General features: G+C 35.5%; 2 protein-coding genes and 1 long non-coding RNA gene across 11 annotated transcripts in view; 1 reads left to right on the plus strand and 2 right to left on the minus strand.

The window, feature by feature from the left end:
- The window catches only part of HTR12 (Histone superfamily protein), a 29,073-nt gene extending 17,546 nt beyond the window's left edge, over positions 1–11,527 (minus strand). For 4 of the 9 annotated variants that reach the window (XR_015819294.1, XM_088220366.1, XM_088220365.1 and 1 more), the window contains exons 1-4: positions 11,392–11,527; positions 11,204–11,306; positions 11,035–11,075; positions 10,290–10,408 (exon numbers count right to left, since the gene is read on the minus strand). Coding sequence is in view for 8 of the 9 variants with exons in the window: in XM_088220366.1 (XP_088076492.1) it covers positions 10,290–10,408; positions 11,035–11,075; positions 11,204–11,306; positions 11,392–11,500 (372 nt within the window). In the remaining variant the exon portion in view is untranslated. Of the gene's footprint in view, positions 1–10,289; positions 10,409–10,496; positions 10,554–11,034; positions 11,076–11,203 lie in introns of all 9 variants that reach the window. The other 5 variants (XM_088220369.1, XM_088220367.1, XM_088220364.1 and 2 more) reach the window with 5 other exon arrangements.
- LOC148253726 (uncharacterized) lies at positions 311–5,185 on the plus strand. Its single transcript, XR_015819295.1, has 2 exons — positions 311–3,574; positions 3,818–5,185. It is a non-coding gene; the product is annotated as an uncharacterized LOC148253726 (long non-coding RNA).
- Positions 11,528–12,477: 950 nt separating the features above from the next.
- Positions 12,478–16,587, minus strand: TROL (thylakoid rhodanese-like protein). Its single transcript, XM_022051786.2, has 8 exons — positions 15,767–16,587; positions 15,247–15,349; positions 15,064–15,138; positions 14,031–14,105; positions 13,844–13,918; positions 13,566–13,646; positions 12,973–13,224; positions 12,478–12,817 (listed from the first exon to the last, which is right to left on the minus strand). Exons 1-8 carry the CDS (start codon positions 16,384–16,386, stop codon positions 12,770–12,772), a joined length of 1,329 nt encoding a protein of 442 aa, XP_021907478.2. The 5' UTR covers positions 16,387–16,587; the 3' UTR covers positions 12,478–12,769.
- Positions 16,588–20,899: the final 4,312 nt, after the last annotated feature.

Below are 20,899 nucleotides of genomic sequence, written 5' to 3' on the forward strand. Positions count from 1 at the left end.
CGTTTAGGGGTTAGTCGGGTTATAATGGGTTTGATGAGGGAGGAGATTTCGGCATGGGAAGGCATATGTATAAAAAAAATTTATTAAATTAATACCTTTGACTATTTTTTGAGTTATATGGAAGAAAAGAAATAGGAAGGCTTTTGACCGGGTGGATAGTGATATTAGGAAGAATAAAGATAGATGGCTCCATTTGTTTGGGTCACTTTTATTAGGGCATGATTTTTATAAGATGGAAGATTTTGAATATGTGATTGATTGCGTTACTAAAATGTAAATATCTTTTGTATATGGGTGACCCCTTTCAATATACTCATATTTTTTATTTCAAAAAAAATATATTAAATTACACATATTCGCTACTTCTAGCACCTTTTTACAAAACATCATTACCTGTTGACTACTATATTTCATTAGTTAATTAGTTTACTTTATTATTTAATTAGTTTGTATTATATATTTAGAATTTTATGAAAATAATAATCTCATATAATTAGAAATCTAATAAAATAAAAATTTTCTTATCAATAAAATAAGAATTCTATAAATATTTTAAATATGACAACCTAAGGGGATAAATAAAATTATTATTTTTTCTCCAAAATATATATAGCATCAGAGTCAAATAAACCTATTTTACGATTTTTTTTCAAACCCTACAAATAACAAAAAAGAGCCAGATTAGAGGAAGAAAAACCACATTAAAGGAAGAGATGTCATATCAGAAGAAGAGAGGAAGCAGTTGATCTCCTTCTTCCGTCGCGCGCAGATCCACGCACAAGAAGCTTTCTGGCCGCACCACATCGCACACAGGACCGGTCTGTCTCTCCTTCTGCCATGCGCAGGAAGCTCTCTAACCGCATCATGCAGGAAGCTTATGGCCACACTACACTTCGCACAGGACCAGTCTGTCTCTCATTCTTCCGTCGTGCACAGGTAACTTCTGGCTGCACCGCACTTCGTGCAAGACCAATTTGTCTCTCCTCATTCCGTCACACGCAAGGAGTTTCTCCACAATCTGCTTCACTTCGCAGACGCGTTGCCAACCGAGTCTTTGCGCAAGACCGTGACTCCCCTTCCGTCATGCGTAAGAAGTTTTTTGCCACAACCTACTTCACTTGGTAGACGCGTCGCCTGCCGTGACAAAGTTTCTGCTTCACTTTTTTTGCCGTAGCGTGTCCTGCATATCTACTTGAGCCGAGGAAGCCCAAACCCAAGCCGAGCCGACTTTAAGCCCAAGCCAAGTTGTTGTTAAGTTGAGTTATTTTTTGAGCCAAGCCGTTTTTTAAGCCGAGTTCAAACCATTTTTAAGTCGAATTCAAGCCGTTTTTAAGACGAATTCGAGCCCTTTTTTAGCCAAACCCGAGTCGTTTTTGAGCCAAACCCGAGTCGTTTTTGAGCCAAACTCAAGCCTTTTTTTAGCCGAACCGAACTGAACTGTTGTTTGACAAATCTAGTTCCAGTTTACAGCACTTTTTGGCATCTTTTGTCGTTGATTAGAAAGTTTGTTCTTCATTATTAAGCATTATTTTTCACTATTTCTAACATTCTAAAATACCAGAAGTAAAAAAAATAATGGTTTTTTATTCGAATAACCCCTCATTATAAATCAGTCCTGTAAAACTTGATGAAACTAATTATTTTACTTGATCAATAACTTATTTATTATTTATCAAAATTAGAGAATTGTACAAGTACATTAAAGATGGTATGAAGAAACCAGATATAGATGATTTGGAATATAATATATAGAACTTTGAAAACTCTTTAGTAATGTCTTGACTTATCAATTCCATGCAATCTCACATTGCACGAACATATTTGTTGCTCGATACTGCAATAAAAATATGGAATGTAATATCTCACATACTCACAAGTAGATAATGATGCCTAAATTTATTATGAAATAAGATTCATGACACAAAATAAGAAAAGATGACTATTTCTCAATATTTTTCATAACTGAATGGATTAACAGGAACTAAATTACTATCAAGACTTTCAAACAGATTTTCCTGAAAATGCTGTCAAATTTTAGAAATTGATAAAAAAAGAACGAATTTATGATTTCTTAGCTGGTCTAAACATCGAATATGATCAGATACATATCTAAATGCAAGGTAAGGATCTTCTTTCCTCATTACAATACACTTATTGTTATGTTCAATAAGAAAAAAGTAGAATGAATGTTATGATTCAGATATGACAAGTTGAGAAAGCTAGATTAATTATTCAGTTTGACCAGTCCAAAGATCTACAGAAATGTGACTATTGTAATAAATCAAAATACACTAAGAAAACTTATTAGAAATTACATGGAAAACCAACTAGAGGTTGTGAGAGACCTACGAGAGCTCAAGAAAATTTGGTTGAAACAAATGAAACACCTGACACACCAATAGTTGGAGTTTTTTCAAATAAGCAGATTCAAACTTTGAAACGTATTCTATCTCAATTTAACTCTTCATCAGTTATAAATACAACAAATCTAATAAAATCATAATTTTCGAATAAGGAATAGGATTGACACTTGTAAACTGCAAGATGACTCATTATAATTTGGTCTGCAAGTTAGACATGAGAGATATCCTTACACAGACTTGAGGAGAGGTGTTGATTACCATATTTTATTAGTTAATTATTTTAATTTATTATTTAATTAGTTAGTATTTTATAATTAAAATTATATGAGAATAATAATCTCATATAATTAAAAGTCTAGTAGAATAAGAATTTATCTATCAGTAAAATAAGAATTTTATAAATACTCTAAGTGTAACAATCTAAGGGTGAATTTTTTCTTTAAAATTTACACTACCAAATCTTTTTGTAAACCTCACAACAACTGTAGCACCTGGAAAGGAGGAGGAAAAAAAAAAAAAAAAAAAAAAAAAAAAAAAAAAAGGGGGGGGGGCCACGTCAGCAGCCGCGTCAGCAGCCACGTCAGCAGTCCCGGCCAACCAGGGCCTGCCACGTGGCAAGATCGCGTCACTCCGAAAGGAGCCACGTTGGCGATCCGCGTGGGTGCGATCCGACGGCCCAGATCAATCACGCGATCGGACGGCCCAGATTCAATCGCACGGACGGCCCAGATTCAATCAAAAACGAACGGCCCAGATTAAAACAAAATGAACGGCTGTGATCAAAAGGCAAGGGGTTATAAATAGAACCCCCACACCAGACCACAAACCCTAGCCGCCAGCCGCTCGCCGGAGAAGACGAACCAGAGGCCGACCGCCGCCACCCGCCGCCACTCGCCGCCGCACCGGGGAAATTTCCGACCGCCGATCGAGGTAAATTTCATACCCCCGACTCGTTTTTCCCCACTGATTCCTCCTATGGCCAAATCGAAGCCGAAATCCCGGCCAAACGGCCGGAATACGCGGCCGAAGCCCAGCGGCGCCGCCGCGCCCCCTCTCGGTTTTTGCCTCCGACGAGGCCCTTCCCGGCCTCCGTTCGATGCAATTTTTATATCACCGTGATCACCATTCTTTTCTCTACAGGTTGACCGGAGCCGAATCACCAAAACACGAACCTCGCCGGAGAGCCGCTGCACCCGAGAGCGCCGCCGCCGGTAAGCTCCGTTTTTCCGTGATTTTTTGGCCCCCCGAGGGCCCTAGGGTTGTTTTCTGACAAGGACCAATGCGAGTGTGGCCGAATTCGGCCGAAAACGGCCGAAAACAGTCAACCCGAGGCGACTCGCCGCCGCCAGCGGCGGCGCCGTCGCCGGAGCACGGCGGAGCCGCCGTGCCGGAGTTGCGATTTGGGCCGAAAGAGGCCCTGGGCCTAATTTGGATTTTTTTTGGAACACGTGCAGGTACTGTTAGTGTGTTTCAGTTCCCCGGGAAAAATTCAGGGAAAATTAGGGACAGCCTGCAGGCGCACTGTGAATCGTATTCGGATCTCGAAAACAAGTAAGGACCCCTCACCCTATTTCCTATCACGGTATTAAAGTTCAAAATGATAAAACGGTATTTCTTGAATTAACCCATGTGTGAAATTGCTTAAGGTTGCTAATGGAGCCCGAGTCTAGTGTGATTGATGATTTACTGTTATTTGGCCTGTTTACAGCTTTAAATGCAAAATGAGGTTTGATGTGTTCATTTTACAGATTTGTGTGCATGTACTACGTTTTTATTAATTATGGGTTGAATGACTGAAAAACTGATATTGTATGTTGTCTGTTGGTATGAATTACGATTTGCTTGTTTAAATGTGAATTGATGATGTTGATTGAGGAAAAGGAAAATGAAAGATTGTATAGACTGATAATTGTATTATGGGGGTCAGCCTGACTAGATATCCTGGGAGATGGTGGACGGACCGGGTCCGTAGGGAACCCTACCGGGATTGTGGTCTCACATGCCGGACGGGGTATGGAGATCTTATGGTTTTGGCGCCCATACCGGACGGGGTATGGGGACGGCCCGTTTCACCCTCATACCGGACGGGGTATTGAGGTTTATGGTTTTGGCGCCCATACCGGACGGGGTATGGGGACGGCCCGTTTCACCCTCATACCGGACGGGGTATTGAGGTTCATGGTTTTGGCGCCCATACCGGACGGGGTATGGGGACGGCCCTGGAAACTGATTATGAATGTTAAAGGTTAACGGGTAGCGGAACCCCTATGGACCCCCACGGATACTAGTAGGCTGGTAAATGAGAAAAAAGGATATGTTGTACAATGATTGAATTACAAGAGGCGTGATAAGTGTTATGTTTTACAGCTTAGATTATTCAATGATTATGATGATGTTATTGTTTTTCTCATATTGTTTTCATAAATTCCACCAAGGTAAGTGGATGGTAAAGGTTTTCATGTTAATAAACGAGTTTATTGTAAATTATGCACCATTGGTCTTTTTGTGTTTTTCTACCCACCTTTACCTCCGTGACGGTGAGATATCGTGATGTTCTTACTGGGCTAGTGTAGCTCACTCCTTATTTAACCATTTCAGATCAGGAAGACATGGTTCCCGAGCCCGTTCCGCAGGAGGACGACGAAGGGGATACCTAGAGACTCTGTAGTCATACTCATAGTTTTATTTTCGAGTTTTTCTCTTAGTTAGTTTAATCTTTTATATTTTAAGTACGTTTCTGGTTTTTCGTGTAAGGGATGTTAACTGAAATTTTGATCTCGCTTCCGCATTTGATATATTTAAATACTCATTTCATTTTAATATTTACGGGGCCGTTACAACAACTTCTTAAGAAAATGACTCTCTACTACTAGTAAACTTTTACACCTCACCTTGTTACATCTAATCTTGCAATCTTTAAATGTTGAACAGGACAGGCTTTATGAAGTCTTGCTCAGAGATGATTCTGGCTTGGAGATCACTCAAATATGCAACATTATACTCAAGCTGCCATGAACTTGATACATAGTTCGAATCTGGATGAGAAAGGAAGAAAAAGAAAGAAAGCCCAGAGACAGAGATAGAAAGAAAGTTGAGAGCCAGTGAGATTTGAGAGAAAATATATTTTGATTTCAATAATTTTTTATGATTTCCTTCATGAATACATGCCTACATATAGGCTATAAAGACAGGAAGTTGTAACCGCCTGAAAGGCAAAATGATTCTCCCAATCTTCCTCTCATTTTCTGTTTCTCAATTTATCTATTCACCTAATCTTAACCCTAATTTCTCATAATAGAAAAGATAAAACCACCTATTTACAAACTTTAACCTTCTTACTCTGCATATTATTTACTTATTTCCTACTTTCTACTTGGTTCCTTACAATATTCACCCCTTGAACATCAACTTTGTCTCCAAGGTTGAGATCCACCTTCCAAATATCTGGTGTCGAAGACTTGGTTAACCTCTCATATATATCTGCTTGTTTATTTTTATTTTTTGTTTTTGTTTTTCTTTTTTTTACAAAGCAGTTTTCTACTGTTTCCACGTTCATTCACTCTCTTACACACAAAATTGAAGAAGAAGAACCTAGAAAACGACGCCCAGAAACCATAGGAGAGTGAAAAATGGTGCCCTATCTCGAAATTCTTCTTCAATGGTCGGATATGCACCATGCATCCCTCCTTTAATGGTTAGATTTTGTGTCACGCATTCTTTCCTCTGCAAAACGCATTTTCGATATTTTAGATAACATGTTGCCTTTTGTCCTTTCCCAAGTTGAGGCATGTCACTTTTTTCAGCTTCCACCAGAACTTGACACGGGTCCCCACTTTCTTTGGATCATTGCTACGTGTCCTGCCAATTATTTCTCACTTATGGATTTGTAGCAGCTTCACTTTTCTGCTCTTGGATGTATTTTCTTCTTGCACTTGTTTCCTTACAGAAACTCCCCATGGCCGGTGAAAGTCAGATCTTCTAACCCACATTCCCTCTGGCCGCTAGAAAATTTTGATCTAAATCGGCATAATGGGCAACACAGAAATAGCACAAAGGTCTCGCATGCCATCACCTTGACGCCCCACACCATGGTCACAGTCGTTGCCAGCCGCTCCATCTCTCGCTGCACGCAATGATGTTTTCTTCTTCCGCCTTTTCTTATTCTTTTGTTTCTTCTTCTTCTTCTGTCGCTTTTTCTTCTGGCTTTTCTTCTTCCGCCTCTTTTTCTTCTACTTCTCCTTCCGTTTCTCCTTCCGCTTCTCCTTCTTCTGCCTCTTTTTCTTCTTCTTCAACAATAGGGACTAAATCGGTTCAGTTCAACGAACCGGTCCGATTCAAACTGAGCTCGATTTGATCCCATGTTTTTTAATCGGTTCAGTCATTGAAGTGATTTTAGGGTTTTTCCCTTTAACAGTCGGTTAATCTTTTCTTTGTTCATTTTCTTCATAGGGGAAAGTGAACTCCCTCTCTGCCCCATGCACATAGCCCCAACAGCAGCCGTTGATTTCACAGGCTCCAGAAAATGAATGTTGTCGTATAGTAACTCGACCAACTCAACTATCTGGTCTAGAATTTTATGCATCTTGTACCTTCTCATCCTAATTTTAGCCATATGCAAGTCAAAGTCAGAGGGTTTGACAACCAATCTTTTAGCAGGATCCGCCACCACTGCCTCACATAGGATCTGATAAGCGACTTCCATACTAGGTTGTCACGAATCTGATACATGGTTTGGATTTGCTAGAAAGAGGAAGAAAAAGAGAGAAAGCTAAGTGATAGAAAGAAAGCTGAAAGTCGGCGACATAGGAGAGAAAATATATTCTGATTTCAATAATTTTGAATGATTTCCTTCCCTGAATAAATGCCTATAAATAGGCTATAAAGGCAGAATGGTCCTAATCTTCACCTCATTTTTTTTGTTTTTAAGTTTCTCCATTCACCTAATTATAACCCTATTTTCTAATAATCAAAAAGACAAAACTACCTTTGTACAAGCTTTACCTTATTTACGCTGCATATTATTCACATGTTTTCTACTCTATCCTTGGTTCTTCACACAAGCAGTCTAATATTTTTTTTTTATATGATGATGGTCTCATATGTTAAACCAGAGTGTACGAACTAATTTTCTGATTGAGACAATTGGTTAGTCTCTGTAACATATATATACAATTTCAAAGAAAAAATATAACAGATATTCTAAGAAAAAATCTAATTAAATTAATGCATATTAGCCTAGAATTTCGGATCCTAATCAAAAAAGGAAATATGCTAGAATCAAGAAACTTCGAAAAGGCTTCCCTTAAATCTCAAATCCTTATCACTTTTTAACACTCCCCTCACAAGCTGGTGAGTATATATCAATCGTTTCCAACTTGCATAAATTTGACTCAAAACCAGCTTTAAGTAGTGTTTTAGTAAGAATATCAGCTTCTTGTGATCCAATTGGCACATAAGACAAATTTATCTTTCCACTTTCATCTCGTCTTGATAAAATTTTTGTCAATCCGAACATGTTTCTTACAATCATGCTATATGAGGTTGTGAATAGTAGCAATTGCAAACTTATTATCACTATAAAGCTTTATAGAACCCTCCAATGTGATATTCAAATATGATAGTAGTCTCTATAACCAAATCAACTTAAAAATGTCTTGCCCAATTGCTTTATGTTCTGCTTCAACACCGTTCTAGCAACTATAGTTTGTTTTTTACTCTTCCATCACTATAAAGCTTTATAGAACCCTCCAATGTGATATTCAAATATGATAGTAGTCTCTATAACCAAATCAACTTAAAAATGTCTTGCCCAATTGCTTTATGTTCTGCTTCAACACCGTTCTAGCAACTATAGTTTGTTTTTTACTCTTCCAGGCAACAAATTTCCTCTAAACTTTTTGCAATAACCAATAACGAACTTAGTATCTTCAACTGATCATGCCCAATCAGCATATACAGATTTCTCTATTTCTAGGTTGTTGTTCCTTCTAAATAAAAGTCCCTTTCTATGTGTACATCTCAAATACCTGATAATTTGATCTACAACATCTTGATGTCTCTTGGTAGGAGCATGCATAAATTGACTGACCATACTAATACTATAAACAATATTAAGCCTAGCAAATGAAAGATAGATCAGTTTCCCAATGAGATGTTTGCAAGAGAGTTGTCCTAAGAAACCTTATGTTTCCAATTCTTTTCTAGTGGTGTGCTAGCAAGCCGACACCCAAGTTTTCTTGTTTCCTTTAATAGATCTAGGATGTATTTCCTTTGGGAAATGGAATATCTGGCTTGCTTCTAGCTATTTCCATCTCAAGAAAATATTAAAATTTTCCAAGGTCTTTAACCTTGAATTCATACTGCAACAGTATGATCAGTCTGTCCTTGCTTAACGATATACAATCAAGATCAACTTCTTTCCATCATTAGATTGCTTAATGAATAACGATACACAGTCAAGATCAACTTCTTTCCATCATTAGATTGCTTAATGAATAAATTGCTTTCACTAGTTCGGATTTTGCTTTTCTAATAAATTGCTTAACACAAATCGTGCACTTACATAATGAGAACCATTGACAAGCTATGAAATGACGACTCTATTATTTAACCATCAATAATGAACAACTCATCAGACTGTTCAAAAAACCTACTTGCATTGTGTTTTTATATGCCAACTAGGGTAACGACCAAGAAAAATTTATGTCAACTTCAGCAAACATTATTTATCTTTGCCTCACCCCTGTCAATTGGTCCTTTAAGAAGCAACACACTATTGATTGGTCTTCAACAAAAAAGGAATATGGTGCCATTGCCACAGGTAGTGCAAAATTGACTTGGATTTAGACTCTTCTACATAATTAATTGTTACAGTTCTATGAATTCATGTCCTCCATTTTGACAATGTTGGGAGGTACTTATTTTTGCACAAATCTCATCCTTCACAATCGCATGAAACATTTACCTTTGGAATATCACTATATTCGTGGAAAGCTCCAAGATAAAAGCTCAAGCTAGGTCAAATTTAATTCAACAACCAACTTGCAAATGCTCTCACAAAGCCACAAATTGCGGCTTCAATATCCGTGGTACAAGATTGGTGTTACTAATGTAAACAGCATCTTGCAGAGGTGTAGAAGATAATACTTGATTATTTGGAATCAAGTTCATTTTATTCCCTTAATTTTGTGCATGTGTTTTCCTTCAAACACATGTTTGAATTTTAGTGTACTTATTCTCTTTATTATAAGAGCTGCACATATACTTTTTTATCTTCGTTCAGAAAAGCTAAGAAGATTCTCTACCTTTTAAAATCTCTAAAAAGAATAGGTATAACTGCATCATAATTTAATTTTTGAACCAAAGATAATCTAATTTTTAGAAATCCTACTAAAGAATTCGAGTGGGAGTAAAGATGATTCAACATAGAAAATCACAATGCAACTTTACCAATTGAGATTAGTCCACCAATGAAATTAAGCAGAAGAATTAAGAAAAAAAAAGAATTGAATGGAAATTGAATGAAGTACTAACAGGCAATCATATAATGAACAGCCAAAAATCTAGATAACTAGTCAGCAAATTTACTTGGAAGTATGTTGTAACCTCATACTTGAATAAAATTTAGGACATTCTTCATTAAAAAAATGAAATAAATCCAGTGACAGCATAATTTTACTCCATGTGATTTTCTTTTTGTTTTTTTTTTTTTTTGGCTAGATATGATTAACAAAACAAACAAGCCCAACTGGCAAAGTAAATGTTCCTCCATCAGGTTAGCAACAAAGGATGGTTCGATTTATATTACTACACATCAGTTTCATACAGAATAATGTCTATTCAGATAATCCCTATATCATATCAATTTCATATAAAATCACATGACTACTCATGTAGAGATATGCCAATAATTGGGAGAGAACTAACCAGTCGAATGAAGCTTGCAGCTGGAATGAGTGGCTTCCAAGTCTTCTGGTAGTGCCGAATTTCTCGAAGAGCTACTGTTCCTGGCCTATAACGATGACGCTTTCTCTGTCTTCCAGGGGCTTCAAGATGTCAGAAAAGAAAGATTGAAAAGGATATACATCGTCATCACATTTGCATCAGCTTAAATGACAATAAGATATAACTGACCCCAAACTCACTTTGTGAAGAATCCCTTTCAGTTGCACTGACCCTTGGTCTAGGTCTCTTCAATTTGTAAAGGAAAAAGTAAAGTGTAAAGGGATGAAATATAATGGCATTACAAAGAAAACAAAATGATGTCTATCTTTGAGATCTACTCCGTTAAAACTAACTTATAACAGTTAAAATCAAGAAAGAATTGAACCCAAAATGAAAAAAGAAAATATCTGAAATTACACATGAAATCAAATTTACAAAAATTTGTATCATCCGTCTTTCTTGAGGGAAGCCAAAAGGGCAAAAGAAAAATGGAACCTAAATTTTCATTTCCAGGTTTTCTTTTGAATTCACGCAACCTAAACAAATAGAATGTTCAACTTGCTTCTCTTTTGTAACTTATGAAAACAAAAAAAGAAAGAGAGAGAGAGAGATATTTGAACATCAAAGGCGCTTGGTTTCCTATATTTTCTCACGACCAAACATGCCAAAAGAATGATCTGGGAAAAGAAAAAACCGCAGATACTCATAAGTAAAAAGAGGGAGATACCGAGCTCGGTCCAGTTGACGCAGGTGAGGGAACTCCGGCTGCTGCAATTATAAGAGGAATGTTAGGGTAAGCAAAGAGGGAAAATCAAGAAGTTTAAAAACGAGAACATACGCGTGCATTTCTGTGTTGAACAGGGAGATAGGAATAGAAAAAGGGAGAATGATCTCACCAGATTGTGGTTTTCGTTTCTTGTGGGCCGATTTCTTGGTTCTCGCCATTGATGGACGAATAGAGATTGTTTTCTCCAAATATAGGATCAGCTTCCTTCGTCTCTGCAAATGTTTTAATGGAGGGAATGAAATTGTAATACAAAAATCATTTTGGCGGTCGATTTAATTTTGATTAGCGAGAAGAGACCTCCCCAAACGGCTAGGTTCTGGTTCAGCAGTGCCGACCGAACTCGGTTCAAACGTTGTACTTGTACGCTTTTTCCATGCGCGGACCTGAACGATGCCGTTTCTGTCATTTTTTAATTTCGCCCCTGCGTTTTTTTTTTTTTTTTTCTTTTCTTTTTAATGGAGAAGAAGTTCTTGTATTATATCTTAAATCTTAAAAAAAAAAAAAAAAAAAGATATGAGATATGCTTAGGATAAATAAATTAATTTTTTAACTATTTATTTAAAAATAAATTAATTTTTTTGGACAAAGGAAGCATTGAACTCTGAATTTTTAACCACCAAATTTACGATAAAAACATTATAACATAAAATTAAATACCCTTTAAAAAATAATTTTAATTTAAATATTATAAAAGTTAAACACATAATAAATTTTATCTGAGATCCAGATGTCCAACTTAAATTTTATGAAAATGTTTTGTTCAAATATGATTGCATGAATTTTTAAAAAAATTAATTTAATTTGAAATTATTATCATTCTTATTATATATAAATTTTGTATATATTAGATAGTAAAAGAATTAATTTCTTTCTAATATAATTAGAATTTAATTATTTGATAATAGATTATTTATATAAAAATTATTAAAAATATATCCTCAAAATTAAACTATAAACCCAACTTAAGACATCAACACTTAGGTGATATTGATGTTTTTGTAAAATAAAACAAAAAAACTATCAAATTGAAATTTAAAAAAATAATGTGTTTGGTGACATAAATTTAGACAAAACATCACAATGCATAATAAAATATTATTACTTATTTTTTTAGGGTTGGAAAAACTCCTTTTTCACTATTCTGAAATAATAATATTGTTTCAATCTTTAATACTCTTTGATATTTTCAGTTTTTATTCTTTTAGCACCATTAAAAAAAAAAGAAAAAAAAAAAACTCCCTTATTCTGTTTAATGCTATTATTCCATCTACTAAAACAATAGCTTAACTCTGGCTATTCATCAAATGATAGATACAAATATTGTAATGATGTGCTTACTGCATCTACTCCTTTTAGAATTTATGTAAATCTGCTTGGAAAGAATTGAAAAAGAAAAACATCTTAAAATTTATGAACATCTGCTCTATCCAAATCCAGTACACAATCATGTCTTACTGATACCGAAGAAAACCACTTTTAGCACTACAAAATACAACTACTACAACATAAAAAGCATCAAGAAGATGGTTTTGCAGACTAAATCATCTGGTATTGTAAGACTCTTAGCTTTTTCAATCCAAAGCTCCTGTTCAACTTTGACAGATTCATTTCGCGATCAGCAGAACTCGGGAGAAATATTTAGGATTTCCTGATTGATTAGTTTTCCTTTAGAACTCTATGGCTGGGCTGGAGTAGGGGAAGATGGAGGTTTGAAGTCCGGATACTGCAATCAGAAAATGCACCACCAGATAAGGTTAATATTGTAAGACTGCAAAGAACAAGAGGTAAAAGCAGACTCTGGAATGCTACCAATCTACCCCCTAGACATCTTTGAGAGATAAAATAAGTGTGGATGTAGAGGAGGACATAGAGAATTACATATGGATATGGTGAAAGCGGTCTTGATGACCTAGGAGGTGATGCTGCTTTAGCTTCCGTATTGGTCGCTGAATTTACTTGGGGAAGAGATTCTAGTGAGGATTCTGATTTTATCTCTGCCGTCAACTTCGGAGCAGCTTCAATTTTTTGTGCAGTAGCCTCAGAGCTGGTGGTAGTAGATTCTGAGCTCGCCTCTGCAGGTGCAGGAAGAGCCTTGCCAGTGGTTGAAGGTAGAAAAGCCTTTCCAATATCCTGTACTTGGAGAAATTATGAGGATATGGAATAATTTTACAAAAATATACAATTAATAATACATGACCCACTAATTAGTGTTTGTTGTTGTCATGGAAATGTACACGCTAAGCTCAAGAATCTACCTAATAAATGAGAGGGAGTAAAAGGAATGTCGTATAACTAACAGATTGAAGAATTTATAATCAATTTTGTGAAGATCTTATTCATCTGTATTATTTAATAATAATCAACAGCATTTAAATTTTCATCAACAAGCTGAAATTTTCTCGAGAAGAAACATAGCGAATTGCCTCACCAGATCAAGAAAATTATCAGAAATTTGCTTAAAGTAAAAGTACCTTTATTTCATCAACAAGCTCTTTTGGGGCAATCTTGGTGTTCAAGAATTCATCAAATTGTTGCAGCATTTGTTTGCGGTCCTACCATGCATAAATGTTGGACAGTAAGTAAATTTAAAACCTTTTACATTCTAAAATCTGTAATCAATTCCATCATCATCACGAGTAATGTGTTATACAAAGCAGATTAAGCCCAATAGGTATCTAATAGGACCCATTTGTTAGAACAAACATGACCAACCGAATGAGTGCAAAAAGAGAAGATTGTCCAAGCTTACCTCTGCAAAAAGGAGTTTCTTGCTCACAAACTGAATTATAGCAGCTGAACCTAATAGTTGGAGTACTGTTTCTATCTGTGAAACGCAGAAAAAAATAATGAGTAGTTAATCTGGCATTCAACCAAAAAGGATAAAGACAAAGTAAAAAGAGAAATGAACATAAGTGCAAAATATTCAACTAGCCAACCTCGGTATATGCAAGGAAACCTAATCCAGTAGCTGCAGCAAGTCCAACGGTAACAGATACGCCATCAAAAGTCTCCTGTGCATTGATCTCCACAATTAACTATAGAAGTGCTCATAACAAAACTTGAAGGAGTGAAACTTCTCAATGATTAAGTCTAGATTCAACAATCTATTCTGCTCCCAGATAATTTTCAAACAGGACTTCAATAAAACTTTTACAATTGTCCCATCAAAGTTATTTCTTACATAAATTGTTAAGTCCAATACTGAGCATATTATCCAAAAAAAAGGGTGTATGGCCACTGCATTGTTGTGGCTCCAGTAAATTAGTCAAAAAGGAGACAAGCTTGTTACTTCATTCAACTTTTACATAAAGCACACACTTCTCGGACCATCCTTCAGTGACATGATTGTTTATGAAGATACAAAAAGCTGAAGTCAATAATAATCTAGCCCTAATTTGAAACAATCATTTCCGTTGACACACATTTTGAACACCTATAGATGAAGACCCATAGAAAGGCTTTGCGTCCATTTTTCTTCACTTTCACTAAACTAACACAACAATGTCTATCACGTTTATAAAAAATTCTTCGAACCTACCAAAGTCTAGACCATGCAGGCTGTTTACTTTAACCTTCTTCAATCATTTTTTGTTGCCAAATGCCCATAACATTTTGCAGAGTAGTCATTTTCCCTTAGCATTTTGACGATACAATCCACAATGCATGATTTATTGTTTACTATTTTTCTCATACTCTGATGCTCATCATTTTCAACATATTCATTTCTCCCTATTAACATAATGCAGCATTTTCTGGGCCCAAGCATCCAGAACCAGGGTTTACTCAGACAATCACAGAAATGGAATGCAGCATATGTTGACACATGAAACCATATATTGTTGTTGGGATAGAGGAGGATAAATTAGATTTCAACTTTCAAAAGAGAGCCTAGGTTTGACAGCTGATATTATCAAATTTTACAGTGCCTAACAATAGATTGAGAGAAAAAAATGGCAGGGAAAGACATACTGCAAATGCTTCTGTTAAGCTGCTCAGATCAAGACTTGGTCCTTTCTTTGGAGGTAACCATGGGAGACCACTATTCTGAAAAATTACAATATATCAAGTTCTTAATTGAAAAAGACCTCAAATGTTATCTAACTCTGGATGCAAAAAATTGAATAGATAACAGAAGATGAGAAAAGCAAGTACCATCCATCCCCGAGGTCCTTCTGCACCATCTTTTATTGCATAAGCTGCTTTAAATCCATTTATGGTGACCAACTCCGCAACCAGTTCAGAGTTTCCATCATATCTGGCTTTCATCACAAACTTCCCAAACATTAGCTTTTGAAATGATGACCCAAATATTAGATATACTGGATTCATTTGCCTTTGTGTATATATATATATATACACACCAAGCAATTAGCCTATCATTGGCTCCATAAAAACCAACTTGAATTTCACCAATGCAAATTAGGAAGTGATTTAAAGCAGCAACCATCTTCAACTTCTAAAAGTCCATTTAATCTTAGAAGTGTAGATAGATTTTTCCAGGTTTTGTAAAGAACAATATTACCATTGGGAGTAAGAAGAGACCTTGCAAAATTTTCTCTTGAAATTACTATTCTGATGATCTAAACTATGAGATTACAGGATTTAAAAAAACAAAAAAAAAAAAAACAAGAGTAATTTGGCAGAAAAGTGATTGCAGAGTCCAGAATCTTACTTGTCAAGAACGAACAATGTGGTGTTCTCTGGTTCTTTGAACTTCAAAGACAGTTTCTTCAAAAACCCAGGCTTGTCTTCACCTTTATAAACAATGGAAATTGCCTTCTTTCTCAAACCCCTAACATCTGGACTACCCACTTGCCTAGCCTCAACTGGGGCTCTTATATCAAGCAACTGAGCGCTTGAATCATCTCCTAATTTTGCATAAGCATTCTTTGCAGACTCTACCCCCCATGGTTTAGGCTTCTTCAGCACCTGAGACAAAACCAAAGGCACTGCCAAAATGGTGGCACCACCTGCTATTATCAAAGGATTCCCAGTCCCAAAACTGACTACACTATCAACCACCCCGCCTACATCAAAATCAAGTGCGGTAGACCCGGCAGACTGCTGCAGTGCTTCCTCATATGTTAAAGCATGTGCAAGCCCTGTACAGAGAACTGAAGATAGCAGCACCAGACTACCATTAACACTTCTTGATATGCATTCTCGGAGAGCTGGTTTTGAGAATTTAAGTGGGGAAGAAATGGGAAGTAAAGTAGTCTTTCTAGGTTCGTTTCTTGTTTCAGAAAGAACTGATAAAGGGGTCAAGCTTGCTGCTGCATTGAGGGCCTCCATGGCATAATTTTAGGCTGCAAAGTGTCCTTTGGCTCTCAATCAATATACGAGCAAGCTTGGAATCAGTCAGTAATCACCATGGGAAAGGAAAGGCTTTGTTGCATATTATATTTCTTCTATAGAATTTGATTGTATGGTGAACGAGTAGAAGGATGATGCCAAAGCAAAGGCCGAGCTAGCTTTGGTGGGTGCAATTTGGCTAGCATGCTTTGAGTGGGAAGAGGTGCTGACGTGGAGTGGGAGATGAGACGTTTACCATTCATAAGACGACACGTGGCGAAAAAGGATTACAGGTTGGTCATGTTTGCGTCTCGCTTGAGGACTTTGATCGGGGTTTCATGTGATTGTGTGGCCGAGAAATGTCGGGAAGAATTTTGTTTTTTTGAAAAGAACTTGTACAGTTCATAGTACAGCCATACTGTATGAAACTACAGTACAAGTGTACAATCATTAACCAGAGCCTTCATTTTTGCTTCCCATGAGTTAATGGATTTTTCTTTCATTTAATGATTATTATTTTATTCTAGCTTTGAATTATGATTTGATTACATGCAATGAATTTTTCGATAAAGTAATATATAAAACATGATTAAATGAATTGTAAGCATGATAAGATTTCAGCATGTGGCAACGGATTATCAAATACCTTCACATTTTATTTTTATGTTAGATGATTGATTGCTTCTTAACTTAAATTAATTCTTTGAATTTTTTAATGTATATTGTATATAGTGTGTTTCTAGAAATCGCTAATGTTCATATTATTTTACTTTCACATATTTATTTTATTTAGGATAAATTACAATTTTACTTTTTTTAGTTTAATATAATTGCAGTTTAGTTTTCATATTTTTTTATGATAATTCAGTACCATGAAGTTTGATTTTTTGTTATTTTATATAAATTTATTACCTTTAGAATATATCCATACTTTAAGATAACAATTTATAAAATTTTAAATCTAAACAAACCAAAATTATGAGAAAATAAAAAATTATAAGACGATAATGTAAATGAATTTAATTCAAATCTTAATATAATAAGATAATAATGAAAATATGATAAAAATTTAAATGAAATATTATTTATTTAAAGTTAATTTTATATTCAATTAGTTGTTTTTATTATTTATTTTTGGAGAAGTGAAAAATACTTAATAGTTATGATCAAGACTTAAGATTATAAAATTAATAAAAAAAAATATTTAATAGTATTGTGCCAATATTGCTACTATCCAGTATGCTTGGAATCCGAAATTTCATAAGAAAACTAAACATATTAAGAGACATTATCACTATTAAAGATACAAATAAATATATTCGATTGTTTATCCAATATGTAAAATATGATTAATGTTTACATATTTAATTACTTCAAATTTGAAAAGACTTATAATTAAATTAGAAAATTATTTAAAAAAATATCATTTATCTTCTCTCTAATCTAGTGATATTTTATTCTCAAATTTATTTTAAACAACACTACTACCTGGTGAAGCCCATCCAATACACTATTTATTAAAGGGATTAGAAACTAATTCTTTTAAGCCTTATTTGAATTATGGTTCAATAATGATTGTATGATTTTTTTTCTGCTTGTTTGCATTTTTAAATACATGATATATTTTTTCGGTGTTTGAGTTATGGTTTTCAAAATCAAAATTTTCTCTATTTTTTCAAACTATAGATTCAGTAATTTTATGATGGTTTAATAATTTTTTTCTTTTATATCCTCAATATTTTTTATTATTTACAACATTACCTTTCTCTTTAATTTCTTCTACCCGACACTTCTTCTTCTTTTCAAAATATTGTATATATATATTTAATTATATATATATTCTAATACCTGGACTCATAATTTGGCTCGGGATAAAATTTTCTCTTTTACAAAATATATATAAATAATTAAAAAATTATTTTAATTTAAATTTTATTAAATTTTTGAGAAAAAATAAATTAGAGACAAAATTAAAAGTAATTTTAAAGAAAATGGGTAAAATTTGAATAAATGGAATATTTTTGAAAGAAAATTTAAAAATAAGAAGTAAAATAATAAAAAAAAATATGGTCACGTGAGACAGTCACGTCAGCAGCCACGGGGAACCAGAATACGCCGCGTGGCAGAGATGCTGACATCGGCTCCACGCGAGAGAGCATGCGAGCAATCCGCATGCCTGCATGATCTGACGGTCCAAATCACATCCCGCACGCATGGATGACTCAAATACGTTTCCTCTTCAGGCGTGATCGAACGGTCAGATTCCATCCAATCGTGCAGTTCAGATTCATTCCCTGAATAAAAAGGATCCAACGGATGAGAGAGAGTCACGTGTCTCCGCACGGACGCCCCAGAACAACTCGAAGAGGGTATTGAAACATCGCGTTCCAGGGACCCTAGCCCTAGCCACACCAGCCCTCGTCGAAGAAGAAAAAGAAGGGTGGCTGAAAAAAAAAATCAACGGTCATCGCCGTCACAACAGAACCATCGCTGAACGCCAAAAAATGTAAAATTTTCTTTTTTCTATTCAGAATTTGATCTCGAGTTTCCTTATACCCAAATCAGAGCGAAAGAGTCGATGGGTGAGATGAAAACCTCGAGCAAAGCTCGGTCGAACTGCTGCAACCAAAACCCAAAACCCTCTCTAATGACCCCCTTCCCATTTTCCATTTCACGTAATTTTATGACCATCGTGTCCACCGTCTTTTTCTGGTGCAGTTTCGCAGAAAAAGAACCCCAGCCGCGAAGGAGAACTGGCGGAGCCGCCACACCAGAGGACTCCCTGCCGATTAAGTTTCGATTTTTCGCATTTTTTGACCAACCGAGGCTTCTTAACTCGTTTTTTCGCAGGTTTACGCGTAAAATCGGCCAAAAGCAACCTAAATCATCCGAAATCGGTCAGGCCGAGGTGAACCGCTGTAGTCGACGCCGGAGCAATGAAACGTCGCCGTGTCAGAACCCTAAAATTTGCCATAAAGGTTTTAAAATGTCTATTCTAGCCTTTCAAGATATTTTTAGATACTTAACAGATGTTTTAATTTTCACCAAAAAAAATTCAAGAAACCTGGGGACCGTCAGGAGGTGCAATAGATAGTACAGTATTTCGAATACCAATCCGGGATAAGAATCTCTCACCATATTCTCTGTTACATAAATTGAAGCTTAATAATCGATAGTACTATATTTTATGAAAATTAGAAAATCTTAAGAATAATTTACAGGTCACGGATGGGCCGGAACCGGTCAGTTCATGTTTGCCCTAATTTATTGTTTATTTTACCTGTACTGCTTAAAATGCTTACTATTATATTATGTAAATTAAATTGATAGACTTAATTGCTCTCTCGATTATTTAGTTTACCTCACTGCATACCCCCCACTTATTAGTTCATTTTTGGAATAAATATTTCAGTTATGTTTCCTGATATACGTATCGCCTATTTGCATGACTTACTATTGATCTGTAAATATAAGTTATTGGTATGTAACTGGTAATTAATTTATGCTTTGAATCTATGTAAGAAAAGCTTACTGGGTACTGTAAGAAATGATGAACGGATCCGATATATAGGGAACCCTACTATGGACATTGTTTCAGTTAAACGGGGCTGAGAAGTCTCATACTGGAAGGGTTTGAGAAATTTGGTTCCCTTATATCGGACGGGGTATCAAAACAATGGTGTATTTAACGTCTATTATCAAACGGTGTATGGGGATGGCCAGGTTAAGTGACGAATATGAATATTGGGTTCACGAGTAAAAAAATATCCCTATGGACCCCTAGGAGTTCCAATAAGCAGGTAAAAAGGAAATTTTGTTGTTCTTGCTCCCTTGTAAATGAAATCATGATGTTATCTGAGTAATTGTCATTATATGTTGATTTTGAAAAACTCGTAACAGTAATTATGAAATAAACGGTTTTCTTATGTTAAATAAATTTACTTAAATTAAAGGCTCCATTAATTGTTTTATATTTTTTTTACCAAAATTATATTTTCATATCAGTGATTAGTGCGATATTCTTACTGAACTAGTGTAGCTCACCCTCCTATTAACCATTTCAGATCAAGAAGACCAAAATCTAGATCATGATCAACAGGAGGGTTGTGAGTAGGTTTCCTCCTAAACCCCATCAAGTACTAGTGGAAGTTAACCCCTAGGATATTTATTTACTATTTTCAGTTTTTTATTTCATTTCTATTTACGAACCGCTGTAAAAGATGCATTCTGTAACGTTATTGGGCACTCTAATTTACAGTGTAAGGATAAAAACTCTAATTATTGTTTGCTTATGCTATTTTAATATATATTCACTTCCTTAAGGTATTCGGGCCTTTACTTGAATATAACCTGATATTCAACCCTCTCTTGTAAAATGCAGGTATAAGGATATGAAGAGAGGAAGACCCCCACTAAACCGAGCAACTCAGGATGGGTCACTTCGAGAGGATGTCGATCGACTATTTGAGATGCTGGAGAGATTTATCTTCGCCCAGCAAGTCTATGAAGAAAG

This window comes from Carica papaya, chromosome 5 (genome assembly GCF_054855325.1).
Source record: "Carica papaya isolate Zhongbai chromosome 5, ASM5485532v1, whole genome shotgun sequence".
NCBI classification, from domain to species: Eukaryota; Viridiplantae; Streptophyta; class Magnoliopsida; order Brassicales; family Caricaceae; genus Carica; species Carica papaya.

Bases quoted from the DNA above. Each gene is read 5' to 3' on its own strand.
- TROL (XM_022051786.2), bottom strand. From the start codon at position 16,386: ATGGAGGCCCTCAATGCAGCAGCAAGCTTGACCCCTTTATCAGTTCTT. The intron at 13,647-13,843 runs GTAAGCTTGGAC...TATGCATGGTAG, and splicing joins AGAAACTCCTTTTTGCAGAG to GACCGCAAACAAATGCTGCA. The intron at 12,818-12,972 runs GTAATTCTCTAT...TTCTGATTGCAG, and splicing joins CGCTTTCACCATATCCATAT to TATCCGGACTTCAAACCTCC.